Source organism: Lithobates pipiens, unplaced genomic scaffold, assembly GCF_037356315.1.
Source record: "Lithobates pipiens isolate NorthernLeopardFrog02 unplaced genomic scaffold, aLitPip1_a1.2 Scaffold_28, whole genome shotgun sequence".
Classification (NCBI taxonomy): Eukaryota; Metazoa; Chordata; class Amphibia; order Anura; family Ranidae; genus Lithobates; species Lithobates pipiens.
This window is the reverse complement of record NW_027507789.1, coordinates 201,671,608-201,693,042: the sequence shown is the minus strand read 5'-3', so window position 1 is coordinate 201,693,042 and position 21,435 is coordinate 201,671,608. Positions and strand designations below refer to the sequence as shown.

At 42.3% G+C, this 21,435-nt stretch overlaps 1 protein-coding gene across 3 annotated transcripts in view; it reads right to left on the bottom strand.

Moving 5' to 3' along the window:
- Positions 1-21,435, bottom strand: part of OSBPL2 (oxysterol binding protein like 2) — a 195,144-nt gene that overhangs the window by 63,587 nt on the left and 110,122 nt on the right. For 2 of the 3 annotated variants that reach the window (XM_077460282.1, XM_077460284.1), the window contains exon 2: positions 8,855-9,002. In XM_077460282.1, coding sequence (XP_077316408.1) covers positions 8,855-8,891 — 37 coding nt within the window. In that variant the 5' untranslated portion in view covers positions 8,892-9,002. Of the gene's footprint in view, positions 1-8,854; positions 9,003-15,627; positions 15,891-21,435 lie in introns of those variants that run through there. The other variant, XM_077460285.1, reaches the window with a different exon arrangement.

Below are 21,435 nucleotides of genomic sequence, written 5' to 3'. Positions count from 1 at the left end.
TTGTATCTTGCGCATAGGTGGTTTGAGGGGCTTTTTTAAAACGCCTCTCAAACGCCTGCTCTTAATGCCAGTGTGAACTCAGCCATGGACTGAGCTCATAAAGAGCCCACTGTGTCCGGGTACCAGTTAAAACCCTTTTTGGCAACTGCTGATCATTCTTTTCGGCTCCCTTTCTTGGTGGCAATAGAAGGATAGAGCTTTGCTTTCAGTTTGAATTGTGATGCAAAGACTTTTTTGGACAACCCTAAAATATGTTTGTGTTTTAGTCTATGCTCCATATTGCAAATGAACTGTAGTGCGTTTCTGCAAAAAGCACCAACATGGGTGGGAACCAGGCTTAAGACATTTAGTAACAGTTTTAAAAATAAAAAAAAATAGCCCTTCATAGTACATAGAAAGTAAATACTCGCTATTGTAAGGGGTTCGTTTTTTGCTGGACAGGATTTATATAGCGCCAACGGTTTACGTATCGCTTTACAACTTGAGGGTAGCCAGTACAAATACGATACACATTAAAACAGTAGAAATCAGAGGGCCCTGCTCCTTAGAGCTTACTAATGTTTACAGTATCAATTATTTGCTTTTTTTGTACTATAAAAGGGCTAATTTTCATTGTTTTAACCCCATTAGGTTACTGGCCGAATAATCGATTATGAAAATAGTAATTAATTTCATAATCGATTAGTTGTCAATTAATTGATTTGTTCTTTCAGCCCTACAATAAAGCGTGCTTCTCGCAGCAACAAGCACTCCCATCCTTGCATGCCAATGCAGCGGTGCTCCTCCTCACCCTCCCCTTGCTGTTTAGGAGTGCAGTAACAGAGTCTGATGCCGAGGGCAAGTAGCCCCCAAAAGACTTTAGAGAATTTATTTCGATGCCATTTTACTACTTACAAAAAAATAAATAAAAAATTAAATCAAATATTAAGTAGAGCAACTCTTAAAAAGCTCAATGCCAATAAAACAATCAATGCCCAAAGCCAAAACAAAAAGGTCTTTCGGAGGGCAGCTCTGCACCACAAAGTACGCATTCATTCTAACAATTCTTCATTCGTCTCTGCAAACCTATTTTTTATTTTTTTGTCCTTTTTAGGCGATGAGATTATTATTCGGAGATCGACGCTTGAAATTTTTTTTCCAGATGCTAAATAGTTGGTTTACTTATTCATTTATTACCTGTTTTGCATCTGCCGACAAGACCTGACGAGTGCTGTGCTTTACCCCGAATATTCAGAGCTTGTTAAAGTGAAGTGATGCCCGCATTTGGTATGCTGCAGATAATATCTACAAATTCATACAGACGATGACAGAGGAAAACACGGCCAGGATGGATGACATCTGAGATTAGCAATACGGAAATGAAAACAACAGAAATATAATTGTATTCTTTATTGAGAAGATACTAAATGATTTTTCAGTGGACGGATAAATACAGAAGATCTCAGGCCTAATTAACAAGTGAGGTTTTGTTTAAAACTCAAGAGATGATTAAACTACCTTGTAGAGTGTATCCAAGTCTGAAACTTTTTTTTATTTTGGTTTTGAGAGCATAGTTGAGAAAGATAAGAATTAAATGTTATTTTTTTTCTGGTGACCCCCCCAACCAACGCCAGGACTGAAAGCGAGAGCAAAATTTGGAGCTTCCAAAGTGGATTTCCCTCACTTCGGAGACATTGAAGCCCCATACACACTATCAGTTTTTCCTTCAGGTTTACCAAAACCATGAAGTACAAGGACCTGCTTGATTGCATACACATTGAAACTCCTAAGGTTTGACTTCATATTATATGGTATTGGTAAATATGATGGAAAAACTGATTGTGTGTATGGGGGCTTAATGCCCTGTACACACGGTCGGACTTACCGATGGAAAATGTGCGATCGGATCGTGTTGGAAAAATCCGATCATGTGTGGGCTCCATCTGACATTTTCCATCAGAATTTCTGACACACAAAGTTTGAGAGCAGATCTAAAATTTTCCGACAACAAAATCCGATTGTTTAATGTTAAATTCCGATCGTGTGTAGACAATTCCGACAGGCAAAATGCAACGCATGCTCAACTTTGTGCGACCGTGTTTATGCAAGACAAGTTTGGGCCAAAATCCGTTGGAAAAAAAAAATCAGACGGATTTTGTTGTCGGAATGTCCGACCGTGTGTATGGTGCATAACTCTCACTTTCTATTGTGTCTATGGAACAGGATGAGAGGGAAATATCCCCAATAGGTCACTGATGTAAATATCTAAAAAAAATTTGATAGGGGTTTTACCCGCTTTAATACTGGGCACTTTCACCCCCTTCCTGCCCAGGCCAATCTTCAGTTTTTAGTGCTGTCGCACTTTGCATGAAAATTGCATGGTCATGCAACACTGTACCCAAACAACATTTTTATAATATTTCTGAGACAGATAAATCTTTCTTTTGGTGGTATTCATTCACCAGTGAGTTTTTATTTTTTACTAAAAAACAAAAACAAAATAAGTAAAACCATTTATAATTTCTTTCCACTTCACAATTATGTAAGACTTTGTTTTTGGTTGTAACATGACAAAATTTGGAAATTTCAAGGTGGTATGAATACTTTTTCAAAGCACTGTATACTGTGGCTAAGTGGTCAGCACTTCTGCCTAGCAGAAGTAGGGTCATCGGTTCGCATTCCAACCACGGCTTGGAGTTTGCATGATGTCCCTGCGTGGGTTTACTCAAGGTACTCAGGTTTCCTTCCACACTCCAAAGACATGCTGGTAGGTTAATTGGATTAGCCAGAGTATATGTACTGTATGTATGGGAGTTAGGGACCTTGGATTGTAAGCTCCTTGAGGGCAGAGACTGATGTGAATGTGTAATATATATGTAAAGCGCTGTGTAAATTTACAGCACCATACAAGTACCTGTAATAAATATAGATATAGCCAAAAGACATAGGTAGGTTAATTGGCTCTTGTCTAAATTGGCCCTAGTATCTATGAATGTGAGTTCAGGGCCTTGGATTGTAAGCTCCTTGAGGGTAGGGACCGATGTGAATGTACAATCAATGTATATGTAAAGCGCTGAGTAAATTGGCGGCGCTATACAAGTACCTTAAATAAAAAAAAATTATATATATATATATATATATATATATATATATATATATATATATACACACACACACACACATACATACATACACACACACACACACACATTTTTTTTCTGATAACAAGAAAGATATAGATATTTATTGGAAGCACAAGCAATATAAGTTGAAGACTATCACTATTATAGAGATATAAGTTTATTGATTGTTTTTGAGAAGATTGCATTGTGTTGCACTTTTTATGTATATACATCCCCTCACTTCTACTGAAACTGCTTACTCTGATTTGACTACAAACTGTGAGCTTCCTACTAAGGCCCCCACCTAGGGCATTAGCGCTATTGTTAGCGGCGCTTTACTGTAGTTTTAGCGGTTTTGACCCCCCCCCCCCGCTAGTGGCTGAAAAGAGTTTAAACTCGTACACAAAACGCAGCCGGGGTGGCGTTTTGCCAGCGGTATCGCAGCGCTGCCCCAATGATTTCAATGGGGAGCAGCGGTGAGTTCACCACACCTTCACTGCTCCAAAGAAGCTGCTGGCAGGACTTTTTCAGATGCCCTGCCAGCGCACCGCTCCAGTGTGAAAGCCCTCGCTGCATGGAGCAGCCGTTTTAGGGCTTTTTGCAGATGCTATTTCGAACGCTATAGCTCCTGCAAAATGCCCCCAGTGTGAAAGGGGTCTAAGAGCATTAGCAGCACCAAGTCAGACAGAGCCCTTCTCATTTCCTGATTGGAAGACATTCAGCATCATCTAGTTCAGGGATATGCAATTAGCGGACCTCCAGCTGTTGCAGAACTACAAATCCCATGTGGCATAGCAAGAGTCTGACAGCCACAAGCATGACACCCAGAGGCAGAGGCATGATGGGACTTGTAGTTTTGCAACAGCTGGAGGTCCACTAATTGCATATCCTTGCGCTAGACAATATGGCTGCCCTTTAAACTCGTTGTCATGGCCACAGTAACCATTCAAATTTTTATTTCTAAAATAAAAAAGGTAATGCTCGCCTGATTTTAGTTTCCTGATGGAGATGTGTAAATGAAATGGTACAATTTGTCTAGCCCATTTTGAATGTCCCTGGCCCGTCCCTTTTATTTCACTGGATTTCAGTTCTTTCAATCATGGAGCCTCAGCAGCACATGTAAGCTCTATCTAGCATGCCAATACTTCCTGCTTAGGAACACCCACTGCCTGCTTAGACTGATACCCACTCATCCAGGAATTTGATTAACTCCTCTTAAGAACCAGCTCACTTCTTGCATCAGGGCTCATGAGAAGGGCACTGAATCAGGGTGGTGTGAGGTTTTCAGGAAGAGATGTAGAGCACCCGTGCTGGCCCCTCCCACCAGCTATGACCTGCCTGCATTGAATAGAGAAGCACAGAGACCCAGTGATGACTGAATTACAACATAATGAAAGCTGAAATGTTTCATTTAAACTTTTCATGAACATGTTTGATTTCCCAGCGACGATGGTCATCGAGAGGCTGTTCTCTCCAGCGGAGACCCAGCAAAAAAAACCTGAAAGAGGTTCTGATCTTTCTAAACGTTAAACCATGTTAATTTGTAAAGAAAGTGTAGCCTTTATCATCTGGAAACAGCTGCGGCCTTGTTCATTTGAAATGAACCTGAAGGCTGCAAAAAGGGGAAGCGTGGGAGTTGCATATGGCCTAAAAAAGGCTGACATGCCCGGTCTATATGTCTGAAAACTTCAAATTATCTGCAGTCTCTATTGACAGGAAACAGTCACAATGTTCATGGTAGACAGAGACCATGTGATTCAAAAGAGGAGACTTGCCAAAACACGTGCAGCTGTGCACAGTAACCAATCAGCTCCTAACTCCAGCTTGTTCAATTAAGCTTTGATAATAAAACCTGGAAGCCGATTGGTTACTATGCACAACGGCACCAGATTCTGAGAGCACTATTTTTAGTAAATCTTCTCCAAACTCTCTAGATTTTAGACCACACAACGGAACTTAGAAGAAGCAATTTTTCCACAAAAAGCGGGGTACAGATCATCTGAATAAGTAACGCTAACATGTACTTACTGATTCACATAAAGTGCCCATTTTCGTAGGTTTTTCTTAAGCCCTGGTTTACACTAGTGTGGCCTTAAAATCACATTACTTCATTGCGATTTTATGTGTGGCTTGCTAACATCTGTGCGACTTCATTTACACAGACATCAATGCAAATCGCACGTGAAATCACACAGAAATAGTGCCGGAACCTTTTTCAAAGACGCTGCGCCTTGAGCGGCTCCAGTGCTGTAAATGAGGTGCAACTTGTCAACTTTGCACCAAGTCACACCGGTGTGAACTAGGCTTAAAGAGATTCTAAAAGTCCTAAGGTTTTTCACCTTAAAGCGGAGGTTCACACAAAAATTTTACCTCTTCTTTTTGGAACCCTCCTCCCCTCCAGTGCCCCATCTGGCACCTTTCAGGGGTAGGGGGGGTGCAGATACCTGTATAATACAGGTATTTGCACCCACTTCCAGGAATAGACTCCTGTTGGAGTCTACGCCTCTTCCTGTCCTCTGGACACCGTCATTTGCGCCCCCCTCTTTCCTTCCTCTGGGTTTGCTCTGTTCATTCGCTTGAATGGCCAGGCCAAGATGACATCACTCCCCTGCATGCGCATGGGAGTCACTTCATCACAGCACAGAGCGGTGCTGTAAATGTACTCTCAGCTGCGCGTGCACGGCTCTGTGTATACTAACAAATACAGGCAGGGAGAAGCATTTATGACAGAAGAGACTGCTAGGGTCTCTTCTATTATAAAATGTCTGTCAACAGTTTAAACATTTCTGAATTTATAGATTTTAATTTCACTTTAACAGTTAGAATAATAATATCTGAATTAATTAGGTCCAGTCCTACTTTTCTTTGCTGTCAGAGCGGTACAACCTATTCCTATTCTCTCAAAGTTTAGCAACAAATCACAGCGGGCTTATAAATCTGGCAGTAGAGGACAGAGGATACTATTTAAGATCTATTATATTATAGCAATAATAATAAAAATGTTCTGCAAACTGGAACAGTGATTCACTGCTTTGGAGTGCAGCCAGGGAGGTAAGGATATATTCATTAAAATGTTTTTCACCTTTAAAATAATATAAAATTGTGGCCTAAGAGCTGACAGTAGTCTAATGCCGAGTACACACGACCAGACTTTCCGGCAAAAAAGGTCAGATGGAATTATTCCGTCGGATATTACGATCGTGTGTGGGCTTCATCTGACTTTTTTCTTCAAAAATTCCAACGGAACTAGAAATAGAACATGTTTCAAATCTGTCCGATGGAATCAATTCCTATCTGGAAAACTGTTCGTCTTTATGCTGGTCCGACGGCCCAAATACGGCACAAGAGCAGCTATTGGCTACTGAACTTCCTTTTCTAGTCCCGTCGTACGTCATCACGTTCAAAACGAATGGACTTTGGTCAGTTCGTGTGTGGGTACGTCTGTTCGGTCGGAACTCCGTCGGAAGACCATCGGACCTTTTCTGCCGGAAAGTCCGGTCAGGTCTACGCGGCATAACAGTTTTATTGAAGTCTGATCACAAATATGGTAAGGTAGGTATTTTTATTTCTGCTATTTGTTAAAGGGAAACAAAATGTTTGTATAGGTTTTTTCTTTTCTGCCTTTCATAGTTTCATAGTTAGTAAGGTTGAATAAAGACACCAGTCCATCCAGTTCAACCTGAGTGAGCGTCTACAATTGTCCCCATCCCTGTACATTGCACACGCACATCGGTCCCTACCCTCAATGAGTCCCCTTTCATATACTAGGGCCAATTTTTGGACAGAAGCCAATTAACCTACCTGCATGTCTTTGGATTGTTCCTAACTTTTTTATTCTATATCTTTTTTTTTTCTTTTTTTTGCTATTCCAAGCATGTAATCCCTAGAGCACTATGGGTGAGCAAAAGAGACAACATAGCTGAAGGCAACTAAGTACGGCCTTTAAATGAAATTACCAAGGTAATTCCACGTACATATGATAAACTATACACTAAAGTGACTGCCTATAAGGCCGCCATTACTGAACTCTTATTTGAGAACGCCAGTTCTGCGGCTGTCATTCTAGGGCTATGATTAATGCTGGCTAGGTGCCGGACCAGGTACAAATTGGTAATTCTGACACTCCTTTTCAGCAAATTTGTTATGAAACTGACTGAAACATGCCAGTCATACACAGCCAGGCCTGCAATGGCAGCCTTCTCAAGACAAAGTCACTATAAGCAAAAATACAGATGATCGAACAAGCATGATGGCTTTAATTCCTTCCTCCATAGGAGAGGGAGGAATTTTTTCCAATCCCAAGGAGATCCTACAAGGAGATGTCACATTTCCCGGTGTAGTGTTGAGTGTTTCTGAATGAGGGTCTCCCTGGAAGTTGAAAAACCTCAATGAAAGAAAGTGGGGCTCAAGGCAGCTTTACATTTTTAGGCCAGCTGTAGCCAACGTAAAAAAAAAAAAAAAACTCGAAGCCTCTTTCTGGCCTAAGCCTTATTCTTTGTGAGGAAGGGGTCTTTCCGTCAAATGATTGTTGACTTGGTCCAGATTTAGGAAATTTCTTCTCACTTTGTTGACTTGACCAGTGTAGGGTTGCCACCTCATTCCTTAAAAACGGAACACACATTAATTCCACAGGTTCTGTGACTGATGAAGGTGGTAATTAAACTCAATTGGTGCCTTATGTGCATTAAATTGGCCTCAGAACCTGTGCAATTCATATGCGTTCGCGTTTAAAGGGATGAGGTGACAACCCTAGACGGGTGTTAGAAGAAATGGTAAGTAAAATCAGCTCACTCCCTGCCTATTTGATCAAGGTCAAACAGAACAGTGAACAACTTTCCCAATCAGGCCACATAAAGCAACAAAAGCACATTTTTAACCAAGGCTGGGACAAAGGGTGGGCAGAAGGGAGGGCAGTTGGGGGCACCCATCACCACGCTCTCCCAGTCATTGGTTGGCAACCAGTGGACCACAGCTTGATGCTTCACACTGTGCATGTGCAACTTCCTTCTAGCAAGCAATTGGTCACGCATGTGTAATGCACACTCCATGCTAACCATGGGCAGTTGGAGCAAGGGGGCAGAGAATGGGCCACAGTGGTACACCCATTCACTGTCATGCATTAGCAGCTGAGGAGGGGAGTACAGTTACACATCCTTGCCCTGGGTGCTGGATAACCCTGCCCCAGTACGGCTTTCAAGTACAGTGGGGAAAGGTTTATCCTCAGGATAATCAGTGCTGTCTGCATCCTCATGTGGGGGATTTTGTTTCCCTTCCTGTCACATGCCTGACGAAGGGGACCTGCGCATCCCCGAAACACTGTACAATGTCTACTGTGATCACTGTTCAATAATTGTTTGGATATTATTTGACGGTCCATGGTGTGCTGGCGAATATGTGCATTTGATCTGTGAGGTCTCCAGTTTCAGCTGGTTGTTGCTGCAGCTCCCGCTAACTCTAAAGCCTTATCCAGAATAGTGTGCGATGGGAATATCAATACTACTAGTTGACAGATATGAGACAGAACAGGAAGAGGAAAAAATGTCTTCTACAGGAACACAGACATCATTTGAAACCCAAGGGATGTTCTTTAACCTTTCCAACTCTGGCCAAGTCTAGGAAAGAAAGACAATCTGTCTAGAGTTGGGCTTTAAAAAAATAAGTCTCGTTTCCTCATTTCCGCTAAACCTGAATACATACCTCTTAATGTGGAAAAAAAATAAATAAAAATGTATTCCTAAAATGTGCTCGCTTACCTGTAACGGCATCGAAAAACTCCTCCTCGCTGTTCATCCTTCTCTGTTGAGTTGTCTTCTAATCAGCACAATTATTGCATCTTCTCGGGGCTTCAACAATCCAGCTGGGTACTAACTGGGATGGTACCAGACTCTATTCCCTTTGACCCTAAAAAAAAAAAAAAACAAAGAAAACATTACATTTTATTACTTTTTAACTCTCATAAAAACACACAATACTTTAAACCCATTTCAAACATCCATGTTGCTGGACAGCTTTATGACAATTTTGTTTTCACAAAAGTTACTTCCAATGCCTAGAAGAGCTGAAGTAAGAGAGAGAGTCGCGATCCTTATCTGTTGTTTCTTCCTCATCAGATTATTTCATTTGACTGATTATGTAAAATCTGTGTGAAGTTTTTTGTTGCCAAACAGTTACCCAAGGGTGACTAAAATGCAGAAACAGCTTACCATCAAGACTAGATTTCTTGTGATTAGATCGCCGACTGAAATACTAATATTTTTTTATGCCGTTAGGCCCTTTCTAATCTAGATAAAGGAAAAGGTTTTCACTCAAACATTCTCATATGAATTCTGAAGGAATAAATCAAAAAATTCAGAGAAAACTATGGAGTGAGGTTTAAACATAAAGATGACCATAGGCAGGCAGAGGATAGAATTATTGGAACAGAATCTGCTGTAAATATACATACACACACATAAATATCGATCTATAGCTCTATATTTTATATTATATATATATATATATATATATATATATATATATATATATATATATATATATATATATATATATATTTATTTATTTAATGTTTTTTTTTCCCATTAGAGGATTTGTAATTATGTACAGTCAGTCTTGTTATTCTCCCAAAAAGCTATCACGTACGATCACTCTAGATGCCAGTTAAGATTATAAAATACTGATTGCCCCTTGGGATCCCTCCAATTTGGTCAGTCAAGTACTTACCAAGTTTAACTGGGGAAAGCCCTGATAAAAGAGGACCCCTTTCAATCCCTAAAATGCGTTGGATTTTATGTGATATAAAAATGAATCCAGACTTGAGCCTTACAATTTTGTCACTTTCCTCCTTGAATACCAAGTAATTAACTACCTTAATTTCGTTAGGAGGGGGGACTTCCTGTCCCACTTCCTCCTTCCACCCAGGGACCGCCAATGCGACTCCTCCTTTCGCCTTAGGTGGCCCTTCCCTCTAGGCGATCTCTTGGGACACGTGACAGGTCCCAGGAGATCACCTGTCCCCTCTGCCAGCGCAGCGGGACTCGCACATGTGCCGTGCGTGCCCGGCCATAAAGTCAAAAGCTGTCATGGCCGAGTGCCCAGAGTGGCAATGGAGGCGTCGACGGAGAGGAGCGACCCTTCGTTCGGCCGCATCGCTGGACCGTGGAACAGGTAAGTGTCTGTTTATTAAAAGTCAGCAACTACTCTTTTTGTAGCTGTTGACTTTTAATAAACATAAAAAGCTTAGAACTCCCCTTTAAGTTCTATTCTATAAATATGATGGCAAACTATTTGATCTATGCGCATCCCATACACCCCTTTCCCCAACAAAGTTATATCCCCCCAATAAACAAAAACATATCAAAGCAAATGACTGTTCATTGTCTCAGATGTGATATATGGAGGCCAGGCAGCAGGGTGATATGGTGGATGTTTGCTTTTTGTGGCAACTACACTGCTACACATGACTTTTGCATCCTCTTTATATAACACTCCGGTTGTCCACATTGGCGGAGAGGAGGTGGTCATTCCCTACACGGTCTATTCTGGTTATGGTAGCAAGTGATTTTCTTGCACAAGGCTCAATTTGACCTTTTTCTAACCATTAAGGTCAACAACTTCTGGTAAGGAGACATCCATTTCAGAGCACATTTGGGTGTACAGTGCAAGCGGTGGAGGTGGTCCATATTCACAGTGGAAGCAACGCTTCATATATGTTTATGTGCACTTCGGAACAGAATTTGCATAGTGAAATCTTTTTAAAGGGGTTGTAAAGGTAAATGTTTTTTCACCTTAATGCATTCTATGCATTAAGGTGAAAAAACATCTGACAGTGCCGGCGCCCCCAGCCCCCCCCCCCCCCACCGTTTTACTTACCTGACCCCTCGAAAGTCCCGCGCTCGTCCCCCAACGTCCTTTCCCCCGTTCAGCCTGGCCGCTGATTGGCTGGAGTGGATGGATGTAAAGCAGCGCAGCCATTGGCCCGCGCTGCTGTCATTCACATCCACTGACGCGGAGCGCCGGGGGGCGGGGCCGTGTGATACAGCGAGCGGCTATAGCCGCCGGCTGTATCACGGGAGCGTGCCCGCAGATGCTTCTCACCATGCGAGGGAGCTCGCATGAACGTGAGAAGCACCTGCGGGAGGAAGCCGAGACAGCCGCCGAGGGACCCCAGAAGAGCAGGTTCGGGGCCACTCTGTGCAAAACGAGCTGCACCACAGTGGAGGTAAGTATAACATGTTTGTTATTTAAAAAAAAAAAACGCCAATAGTCTAATGCCTGTGAATGTGACACTTAATGTGGAAAAGGTTGCTGACCCCCTGCGGTCTATGGGCTCGGAAATGCACAGAAGAATATTTTAGTTCTTTATAGCTGCATAAAGGATAAAATGTAATTTGTCCTGAGGCTCTGGGAGAAGTACTAGAAGAGAATAAGTGAGACAGTTAGAGATACAGATGGCTTTGGGATTTTTTTTTTATAACAAATTTGTAATCTTCATCTTTAGTGAGAATAAGAGAAATAAGAGTATTTCTTTGATAGTTCTATCAAATCCTGGATGTGGCTGCAAACTGACGGGAGGAAAGTAATTTTTTCATCAAATTACAAAACCGTTGGCAAGGCAATTGTAAATGGTACATCAATTCTAATCCAAACGGGAGTTACACTTTATGGTGATTTGCTGCCTTTCTCGCATTTCTTTCCTTCTCTCTTCACATTAAAATTTGTACTTTTTTGTCAAGTTTTCATCCTGCAAGAGTTGTCCAAGTGAGCAGCTGTTACCGAGGCAACCTGTGTTGTTTTAATGGGGCAGCCATTTTAATTTCCCTAGGGAAAGGGACGAACGACAACTCCAAAAAACACGTTAAACAAAACAGAAAAATAGATTCAGATTTCCCCGGGGCTGATGTACAAAGAATACCTTTTTTTTTTCTTCTGCCTGGCAAATGGAGGGGAATTGTTAATGCAGCACAATGATCTTTTATGGTGCCCTTGCCAGAACTTCAGACAAAGAGCAAAACAGACCAAGGTATTGATTTGAAGTGGACCTGTCAGCATAAAAAAACAAAAAAGAAACAAAAAAACAAAAACAAAAAACAAACCTTGCTACACTTCTCACACAACTTCCTGATATTTCTAAAAGTTTACAGAAGCCATGAAGTACCTAAGCTGGCCATACATGAACTGAATTGTTCTGAGGAGGGTTTTTTACTCTGCTCACTCAGTGAAAGTTGATGAAAAAGTCAACTATTGGCAGGTGGTGCCAACAGGGCAACAAACGTCAGGTGATTCGGGAACATTTGTTCTATGGGTGGCCCTGTTGGCACCACACAGCACAAGTTGAATTTTTCATCAGCTTTCACTGAAGGAGCAGAACGGAGATCCCTCTGCTGAACAGGACATGCATTCAGTCAGATGCAAGGGACGCAGGGCAGAGAAGAAAAATCTTTAAGCTGGGTACACAGATTTTTTAGTTTTTTTTGTTCATCTAGCACAGTGGTGTCCAAATTGTGGCCCTTTACTTGCTTTTTATCCGGTCCTTGGAGCATTATTCCATCCGCCATCAGCAACAGTGGGGCATAGTTCCTCCCATCGATACCAACAATGGGGCACGGTTCCTCCCATCGATACCAACGATGGGGCACTGTTCCTCCCATCAATACCAACGATGGGGCACTGTTCCTCCCATCGATACCAACGATGGGGCACTGTTCCTCCCATCGATACCAACGATGGGGCACTGTTCCTCCCATCGATACCAACGATGGGGCACTGTTCCTCCCATCGATACCAATGATGGGGCACTGTTCCTCCCATCGATACCAACGATGGGGCACTGTTCCTCCCATCGATACCAACGATGGGGCACTATTCCTCCCACGGATACCAATGGGGCACTATTACTCCCCCTAAAATCAATGATGGGGCATGGTTTGCTTCCAACGACACCATGACATTTTGTTCTCTCCCCTCTCCCCCTTCCTACACCTAAAGGTTTGAAGGACAGTAAACTGGCCCTTTGTTTATAAGGTTTGGAGGCCACTGGTCTAGCAGGCTAAACGAAAAAAAATAAAAAAATTTACAAATTCCTGCATCCACACAAGCGTTGTGAATGCGGGAATCTCCACGCTGCGCTATTATATTATATTCTGACAGCTGGGACTCTTCCCCTGTCAGAATACACAGACCAGCACTGCAGCTATTGGATGCAGCATCTGATCAAATGCAGGTTTTCCAGCAGGACCGAAGGCGGTCTGATTGGCTTCCGATAGCCAGATTCCTGCTTAACTGGCCGAATTTTGATCCGTGTGTACCTGGCTTTACTCTAAATGCAGCTCTACTACTCCATGATATCAGAGAGGCTAGCCAAGTAATCAAATGGTTAGGTACTCGTTAATGTGAACTCTTCTAAAGGCAAGGATTAAACAACTTGGAACCCTCCTATTGAGAGCCCATCATGCGACAAATGCCTAGGCTCCTGATCAGGAGGCCAGTCACTATAAGAAGCTTAGAGCAATCTGTAATGACAGTAAATACTGCGGGACTAAAAGTTACCCCCTGCTACATGAGCCAGGGATGCCTTATATAATGATAGGCTGATAGGAATAGTAATTTTAGGTGGACTTTGCAACTATATACGGTTGGAATTTATACACCCTAACTGAATGACATTTTGTTCGCTAAGACACTCTGGAGGAAAGGAAAAACTGGTGCACTCGGGAATTGTTTGGAGCTGTGCATGGTAGCCACCTTCTAACTTCAGCTTGGTCAGTTAAAGTGATTGAAGTCTTGTTTTTTTTTCCCCCTATACTAACCTGCTCTGTTGCAGTGGATTTGCACAGAGCAGCCCGAATCTTCCTCTCCTCGGGTCCCTCTTCGCTGCTCCTGGCCCCTCCCTCCTGTTCAGTGCCCCCACAGCAAGGAGCTTGCTATGGGGGCACCCGAGTCACAGCTTCCTATGTCTATTCAGACACTGAGCCCCGACCCCGCCCCCTCTATCTCCTGATTGGCTAGCTGACTTTGACAGCAGTGGGAGCCAATGGCGCCTCTGCTGTGTCTCAGCCAATCAGGACAGAGAATCCTGGATGGCTAAGACACTCGTGGACATCGCTGGACAGAGAGGGACCTCAGGTAAGTGTTGGGGGGGAGGGGGTGGGCTTGCTGCATAGAATGCATCAAGATAAAAAAAATCTTTGCAACCCCTTTACATTTTTGCAATAAAACCTGGCAGCGGGTTGGTTTCTATGCAGAGCTGCATCAGATTTGGCACCATGCAGTTTTAGTAAATCCCCCCCCCCCCCATGTCTCAAACAATTGCCATGCTTTTTTCACCCTTTATTTTTTCATCCATTGTTGCTGCGAATACCCTGCTATCTCTTTGCAGCCACTATACGGACTCTAGCAATGGCTGCATAGTATTCCTTAGTGCAGATTCCTTATGGTGACAACATAAGGAGACCATGCCAACATAATGAGTGTTGAAAAAGACAAGTGTAGTCTCCATTGGAGGCCCATGTGACAGGTTGACAACACAAGTGCACAATCGGGAGATGGACAGAATGTTGTCACTCTATAACAGGAAGAGCCTGATCAAGAACCTTCATGGCAGGATCACCAGGTATTTTTTTACGTGAGGTTGCATATTTGCGTATATCTCCCTTTGTACTGGGCGCACTTCCAGCACACTGACCAGGGTCTCACCGAGAGCCTTGGGCCCCATTTGAATGATCGAGACCTGGGATGGCTAATTCTGGGGCACCTAATCGCCATGATATATATATATATGAGTGCGAGCGAGAGAGAGAGCGAAAGTATATAAAAAATTTGATCTAGTTCAAAGACAGGGTCAATGTTTGGGTCAGGGTCAAAGGTCAATGTCAGGGTCAGTATTTTTTGGACAGGTTTTTTTTATTTTTTTTATTGGTATCAGCGTTTTATTTTTTATTTTTTATCCTACCTTAAATAAAGTAAGTAAGAAAAATGTGCACTATTGTTTCTGGGCTGTACTACGGGTACAAACAACAACTCACATACACATATGTGGTATCGCTTTGATTGGCAAGAGCAGCAGAATTAATTTTGGGTTGTTCTTGGTGGAAGGCTATGGTAGCAGCATATTTTTTTTTTTTTTTTTTTTTTTTTTAACTATTTTGGCCCAGTTTTCCTTTGCTAAGAAAAAAATAAAAAAAAATAAAAAAAAAAAAAATCGAGAGATATCCATTACCATTTACCACCAAATAAAAGCCCAATTTGCCCTGAAAAAAAAACAAACAAATTATAATCCACCTGGATGCACAAAGTAGTTGTGATGATATGTACGGTTTTACTAAACACGTCAAAATTTTAAATTGGCCTTAGGCATTAAGATTTGTTTTACCCGCAAAGGAGGTTAATAAAAGCTGCAAATGTAAAAATATTAAAAAGGTCTTTTGAAATGACAACAACATATTATAGCTTATATGATATATGAATAATTAAGCTTATTATGCGACATATAAATATAAACCTGCTCTAATATTTTCCCACATAAAATTACCTTATATTGTTAATAAATATCGGCCAGCTTGTCATTTCTGTTAGTGGTCCTTACAGCCTGGATCACAGGTAGGAAATCCACTGCACACAATCATACATTTTCCCCACAATAAGAAACATTAGGCAAACGACGACCCCTCTTGATGTGCTGCTAAAACATTTGCATCCATATTAATGAATATTCCGGGTAATTTATCTTACATAAAGCATTTCACTTTCCCCGCGCGGTGACTCGCAAAAAAAACGAGAATGAACCCCTCTGCCTCACGGGCTACTCTACAATGGCATTAAGGAGTGTTAGCGAGGCTCGTCTGTATACTGTGTATATCCCAGTGGACTAGTACTAAGCAGGGGTAAGATTTCCATTTATAGATGAACAACTGGGAGCTTCCAGCTCAGCGTAATCGCTGGCGGGATAAACACAGGCGTCTATGCCAGATCTAAATACACAAAAACACTTGTAGTTTGTTGTGCTATGAAATGGTAATTGTGCACCGGATTGTGGGGGGGTGAAAGTTTGTAAGGGGTCAAGTTTATAGCATTTGTGAACCCAATTACTAAAATCTCAGGGAAGACTTAACTTGTTCATGTCATTTTAAAAGCTAAAATTTCCAATATTTTAAAACCTGCAGATTTATCGGCGTATAAAACGTGCACTTTTCCCCCCCTAAAACCAGGGGGAAATCGGGGGTGCGTGTTATACGCAGATCCCCCCGCTGTTGGTACCCGTTTCTGCCGTTCTCTGCGGCTTCCGGGTATTTTTGGCCCCATTCTGCCATTCTCGGCTATCTTCGGCGGCTTTCAGAGAGCCGAAAGCTGGCGAAAACGGCCGAGTGTGGCCGAAAATAGCCGAGAACGGCCGAAAATACCCGAAAGCCGCCGAGAACTACCATGCACCGCTGAGATACACAGGACATCCGCTCTGTATCTCGGGGCGCCATTTTTAAATGCCAAACACACTGACAAGGCTGCAATGGACTGACAAGGCTGCAATGCAAGGCTGCAAACGACTGACAAGGCTGCAAATGACTGACAAGGCTGCAATGCAAGGCTGAAAATGACACTGACAAGGCTGCATTGATGGACATTTAAATGTAAGTTTTTTTTTTCCTTAAACTTCCCTCCTAAAAGTTTTTTTCTTTTAAATTCCCTTCTAAACTTGGGGTGCGTGTTATATGCCGATAAATACGGTTAAACCTGGTGATTCTGCCATGAAGGACCTAGTTCAGGCACTTCCTGTTATAGGATGACATCACTCTGTCCCTGTGTACAAATTGTGCTCCACAGTCTTCTGATGGAGGCCACAAGTGGCCATTTCAACAAAAAATTACACAAGCATGCATAGGTGGGCACAGGGGGGCACACCCTAATCACTTTGTGCCATGCCAGGATGTTTCAGGATGGAGGGTGGGGGAAAGGGCTACTCAGTGTGTAATTTACCAAACCCTTCCTTTTCTAAATGAACACACTCACTCACTGTGTTCACTCATAACCGAAGCATAGTAAACGGTTTACTACGCCTCAGTTTGCGAATGAACCTGAAGCTGTTCAGCACAGAGCACTTCCTATTCATGCACTGTCACGTGCAGCTGATGTAGCAGAGAAAGGAATGCGTGTTTGAGCTCTAGGTTGCTCACCCTAATGCAATAGGCTGCGTACACCTATGCAAGCATGGCCGACTTGATCAACTTGTCTGGAATTCGATGAGAAGAGGCTTCAGCAAACCTACAGCACTGAGATGCAACAGAGGATATTTTTTCTTTAAGAAACACAACAAACCTTTGTGATACATGCAAATTAAAAGTGTGTGTGTGTGTTAAATTGACTAAAACTGGAGCGTGCAAAATCTGAAGCAGCTCTGAACAGAAACCAATCAGCTTTCAGGTTTTATTATCAAAGCTTAATTGAACAAGCTAAAGTTAGAAGCCGAAATCTACCCCTAAGACCCCTTTCACACTGAGGCAGTTTTCAGGCATTTTAGCGCTAGAAAGAGCCTCTGAATAGCGCCTGATAACTGCCTCCCATGCCAACCGAGTACGAGAGCCCGTGTGCTTTCACACTGGGGCGGTGCGGTTGCAGGACGTTAGAAAAAGTCCTGCAAGCAGCATCTTTGGGGCAATTTGGGAGTGCTGTATACAGCGCTCCCAAAACGCCCCTGCCCATTGAAATGAATGGGCAGCGGTTCTGAAGCGCCTAAAAGTGCTTCGGAAGTGCCGCAACACCATCTTTTTATAACCCTATTTAGGGTTAAAAGCCCCCGCTAGCAGCTGGAGAGCACCTCTTTAACAGCAGTAAAGTACCGCTAATACGAACAGCGCTTTACCGCAAACGCACGTGCGGGCGGCCTCAGTGTGAAAGTCTAAATGTCATCCATTTAGGTTTTACATCTGCTTTAGGGATAGAAGATACACAGGGCAAAGCAACAGGTTACCATAGATGCCAGATTTTCTGGGACAGTCCCACATCTTCAGCCTCGATTATGGTGTCCTTGGGTGGAATGTCTTCAGGTCATAGTGTCACACTTGAATGAATGTCTAAATTATTGCGCATGTGCAGAAACTCAGCAAGAAAAGCCATGGATCAATCAAGGGCCATCGATTTAATTGATTTTCTTTCCTTCCACCACCAGTGAAAGGAAAGAAATTCCCCCAACACCACAGTCAGTGCTGATGGGGGAATGCCTCCCGCAAGTCCTAGTGTACATTTAACCCTTTGATCACCCGTTTAACCCCTTCCCAGCCAGTGTCGTCAGTACAGTGACAGTTCATATTTTTTACTACTTATCACTATATTAGTGTCACTGATTCCCCAAAAAAAAGTGTCGGTTAGTGTCCGATTTGTCCGCCGCAATATCCCAGTCCCACTAAAAGGCGCTGATCTTCACCATTACTAGTAAAAAATAAATAAATAAAAATGACATATATTCCATACTTTCTAGACACTATAACTTTTGCGCAAGCCAATCAATGTACGCTTATTATATATACGCTTATGTAGCGGAATACATATTGGCCTAAATTGATGAAGAAATTTGATTTCTTTTTTTTACATTTTTTTGTTGGATGTGTTTTAAAGCAGAAAGTAAAAAATTTGTTTATAGGGCAAAAAATAAAATACCACCAAAAAGAAAAAAACTCCATTTGTGGGGGAAAAAAAAAAAGGACATCAATTTTGTGTACAGTGTCGCACGACCACGCAAAAAATACAGTACGGATCGTAAAAAATGGCCTGGTCGTGAAGGGGGGCAAATCTTCCGGAGCTGAAGTGGTTAAACAAGGATGCTGACTTTTTCCCATGTGACAGCACTGATGGGACTTGTGATTGAACCAGTGCTTTCACAAGCAATGACCCACAAGCTCACCCATACAGGAAGTGTTCAGTATTTTTAGTCCCCATCAGATGACATTGGCGGGGCAACAAAAGAAAGATTCAAATGTATTTCTGGGAAGGGCAACACTAAAGTGAACATGTTATTTTGCCCTGCAGGGCCAAAGGACCAGCTTGCTTTATTAATAAAATTCACATGACTACAATACATGACCCCTGGCGTCTGTGGATACCACATCTTGTGGTCCATGTCTTCAGTATGTTTACTAAATATAGGCAGTAAACCTGAATAAAAGTTTCACATGGGGAAACCAAAAAAAGAGGAAACTCGACTATAGTAGCTCTTTAAAATGAATCTTTATACTGCGCTATGGGCAGTACACAGGCAAAGTGGTTAGCACTTCCGCTTGGCAGCACTAGGGTCTTCGGTTCAAATGTCAACCACAGCCCTACCTGCCTGGAGTTTGCATGTTCTCCTTGTGCCTGTGTGGGTTTCCTCCAGGTACTCCGGTTTCCTCCCACACTCTAAAAGACATGCTGGTAGGTTAATTGGCTCCTGTCTAAATTGGCCCTAGTATTTATGAATGTGAGTTAAAGTGTAATTAAACCCACAACAATAAAATCTGTCTGTATATATAGCATACTTGTTCTACTCACTGTGGAACTTAAGGGGTTAATCCTCTGCATTGTGTAATCGGCTGTTTGATCCTGTATGCACAAATCCTCCCCCTCCCGCACTGCATCTAGGGAAGGCCAGCTAACAGTCAACCTGTACATGCTCAGTTGTGTCTTTCATGCTGCAGCGACTATTTACTGGTTCTCAGAGCTAGCCAGGTCACATGATATTGGCATCACACATGTGGGCGTGTACATAGGATGAAGTGGAAATCTCCTCCTACCTGAACTCTCAGCACTGGAGAAACTGTGCAGTTTTGGTATACAGATCATCCAAAAAAGGCATATAGTGGCAATATTTTATTGTAAAACGATTTATATGCTGTGGGCACTGTGGGGGGGTTTGAACTATTTTCATATTACTGGGTTTAGTAACAATTTAAGGCCATTAGATTGTAAGCTCCTTGGGGGCAGAGACTGATGTGAATACACAATATAGGTAAAGCATTGCATACACTGATGCCGCTATACAAATACCTGTAATAAATAAAATACAGAAAGCACATTTAAAGCAATGCTATTACTTTTTATTTTACACACCTGTAATATTTTTTTTTCTCAGAATATAGTATGTATACGTTAAGTTTTACATCGTTTCTCATGTTACTTCTCATATTAGCCTCTCCTTATCCACTTTCTCTACGATCTACTACCGGTAAAACCTCTAAAAATTTAACCTGGACTAACCCTCTTCTACCTGTCCACAGTGGTGCCGATATGGTACCGGTGTCCTGGGACTGACAATATGGCCATCCTATACGGAAGGTTAATTCAGAACTCAGAATTCAGCCAGTATCACGATTACAAAAAACTAGAAGGGACTGCAAAAGGAACTGCCACCCGCCATGAAGGCACTAACTCCAGACCACCATGGACAACTGGAGGACTGCAGGGTGGTCTCTCACACAGAAGCGCCTCCTCGCAAACCACCAAGATTGATCCCCAGCCTGCGCCATATCCCTGTGGTGACAATGAATGGCCCCCCTTGAGTTAATCTTCTTCTACGCTCAATGTGAGTATGAACACCAACTCTTAAACTGTTCATTTGATTTCTGACTAGAATCTGTTTGAGCAGCTTGAAGGGGAGAGTACAGTTGGAAAGGCTTTTGAACCCACATTAAGGGGATGTTTATTCTTTGATACAACACTGCTCTTCCTCCCTCTCTGTGCTCACAGACCAGGTTCAGGCCATACGGGAAGAAGTTGTCTTTATATGTGGGGACCTCTAAAAAGTACAAGAACACATTAAGATCCTAGAAAACAGGGTTAGTGGCATAGAGGATACTTTTCCTCCCATGGTAACAGAGATGACGGCAGCTACCCGTAACTTAAATACTATTATCACTAAAATTGAAGACATCGAGAATCGTTTACGCTCTAATAATGTCCGAGTGCTGGGCATACCAGAGAATGCCGAGGGTAATGACCCACTTAGCTTTGCTGAACAATGGCTCATTGAAATTTTCGGCAAGGAACATTTCTCTTCATTACTTGAAATAGAACGTACCCACCAGGTCCCTACCCTGTTCTCAGAAAAAAAATGGGAAAAACACCTCGACCTTTTTGAATACGTCTTCTAAATTATAGAGATAAAGAAAATATTCTGTGGCAGGTACGGGTTCCAAACCATATTAAATATAATGGAGCCAAAATTACATTTTTTTTTCCTGACTTTTTACCAGAGGTTCAGAAATGGAGGGCAAACTTTCAAGAAGTGAAGAAACGTTTGTTACTCCAAGAGCTTAAATATTCAATGCTATACCCTGCCCGTCTGCGAGTGAATTACGAAGGCAATGTACAAATTTTC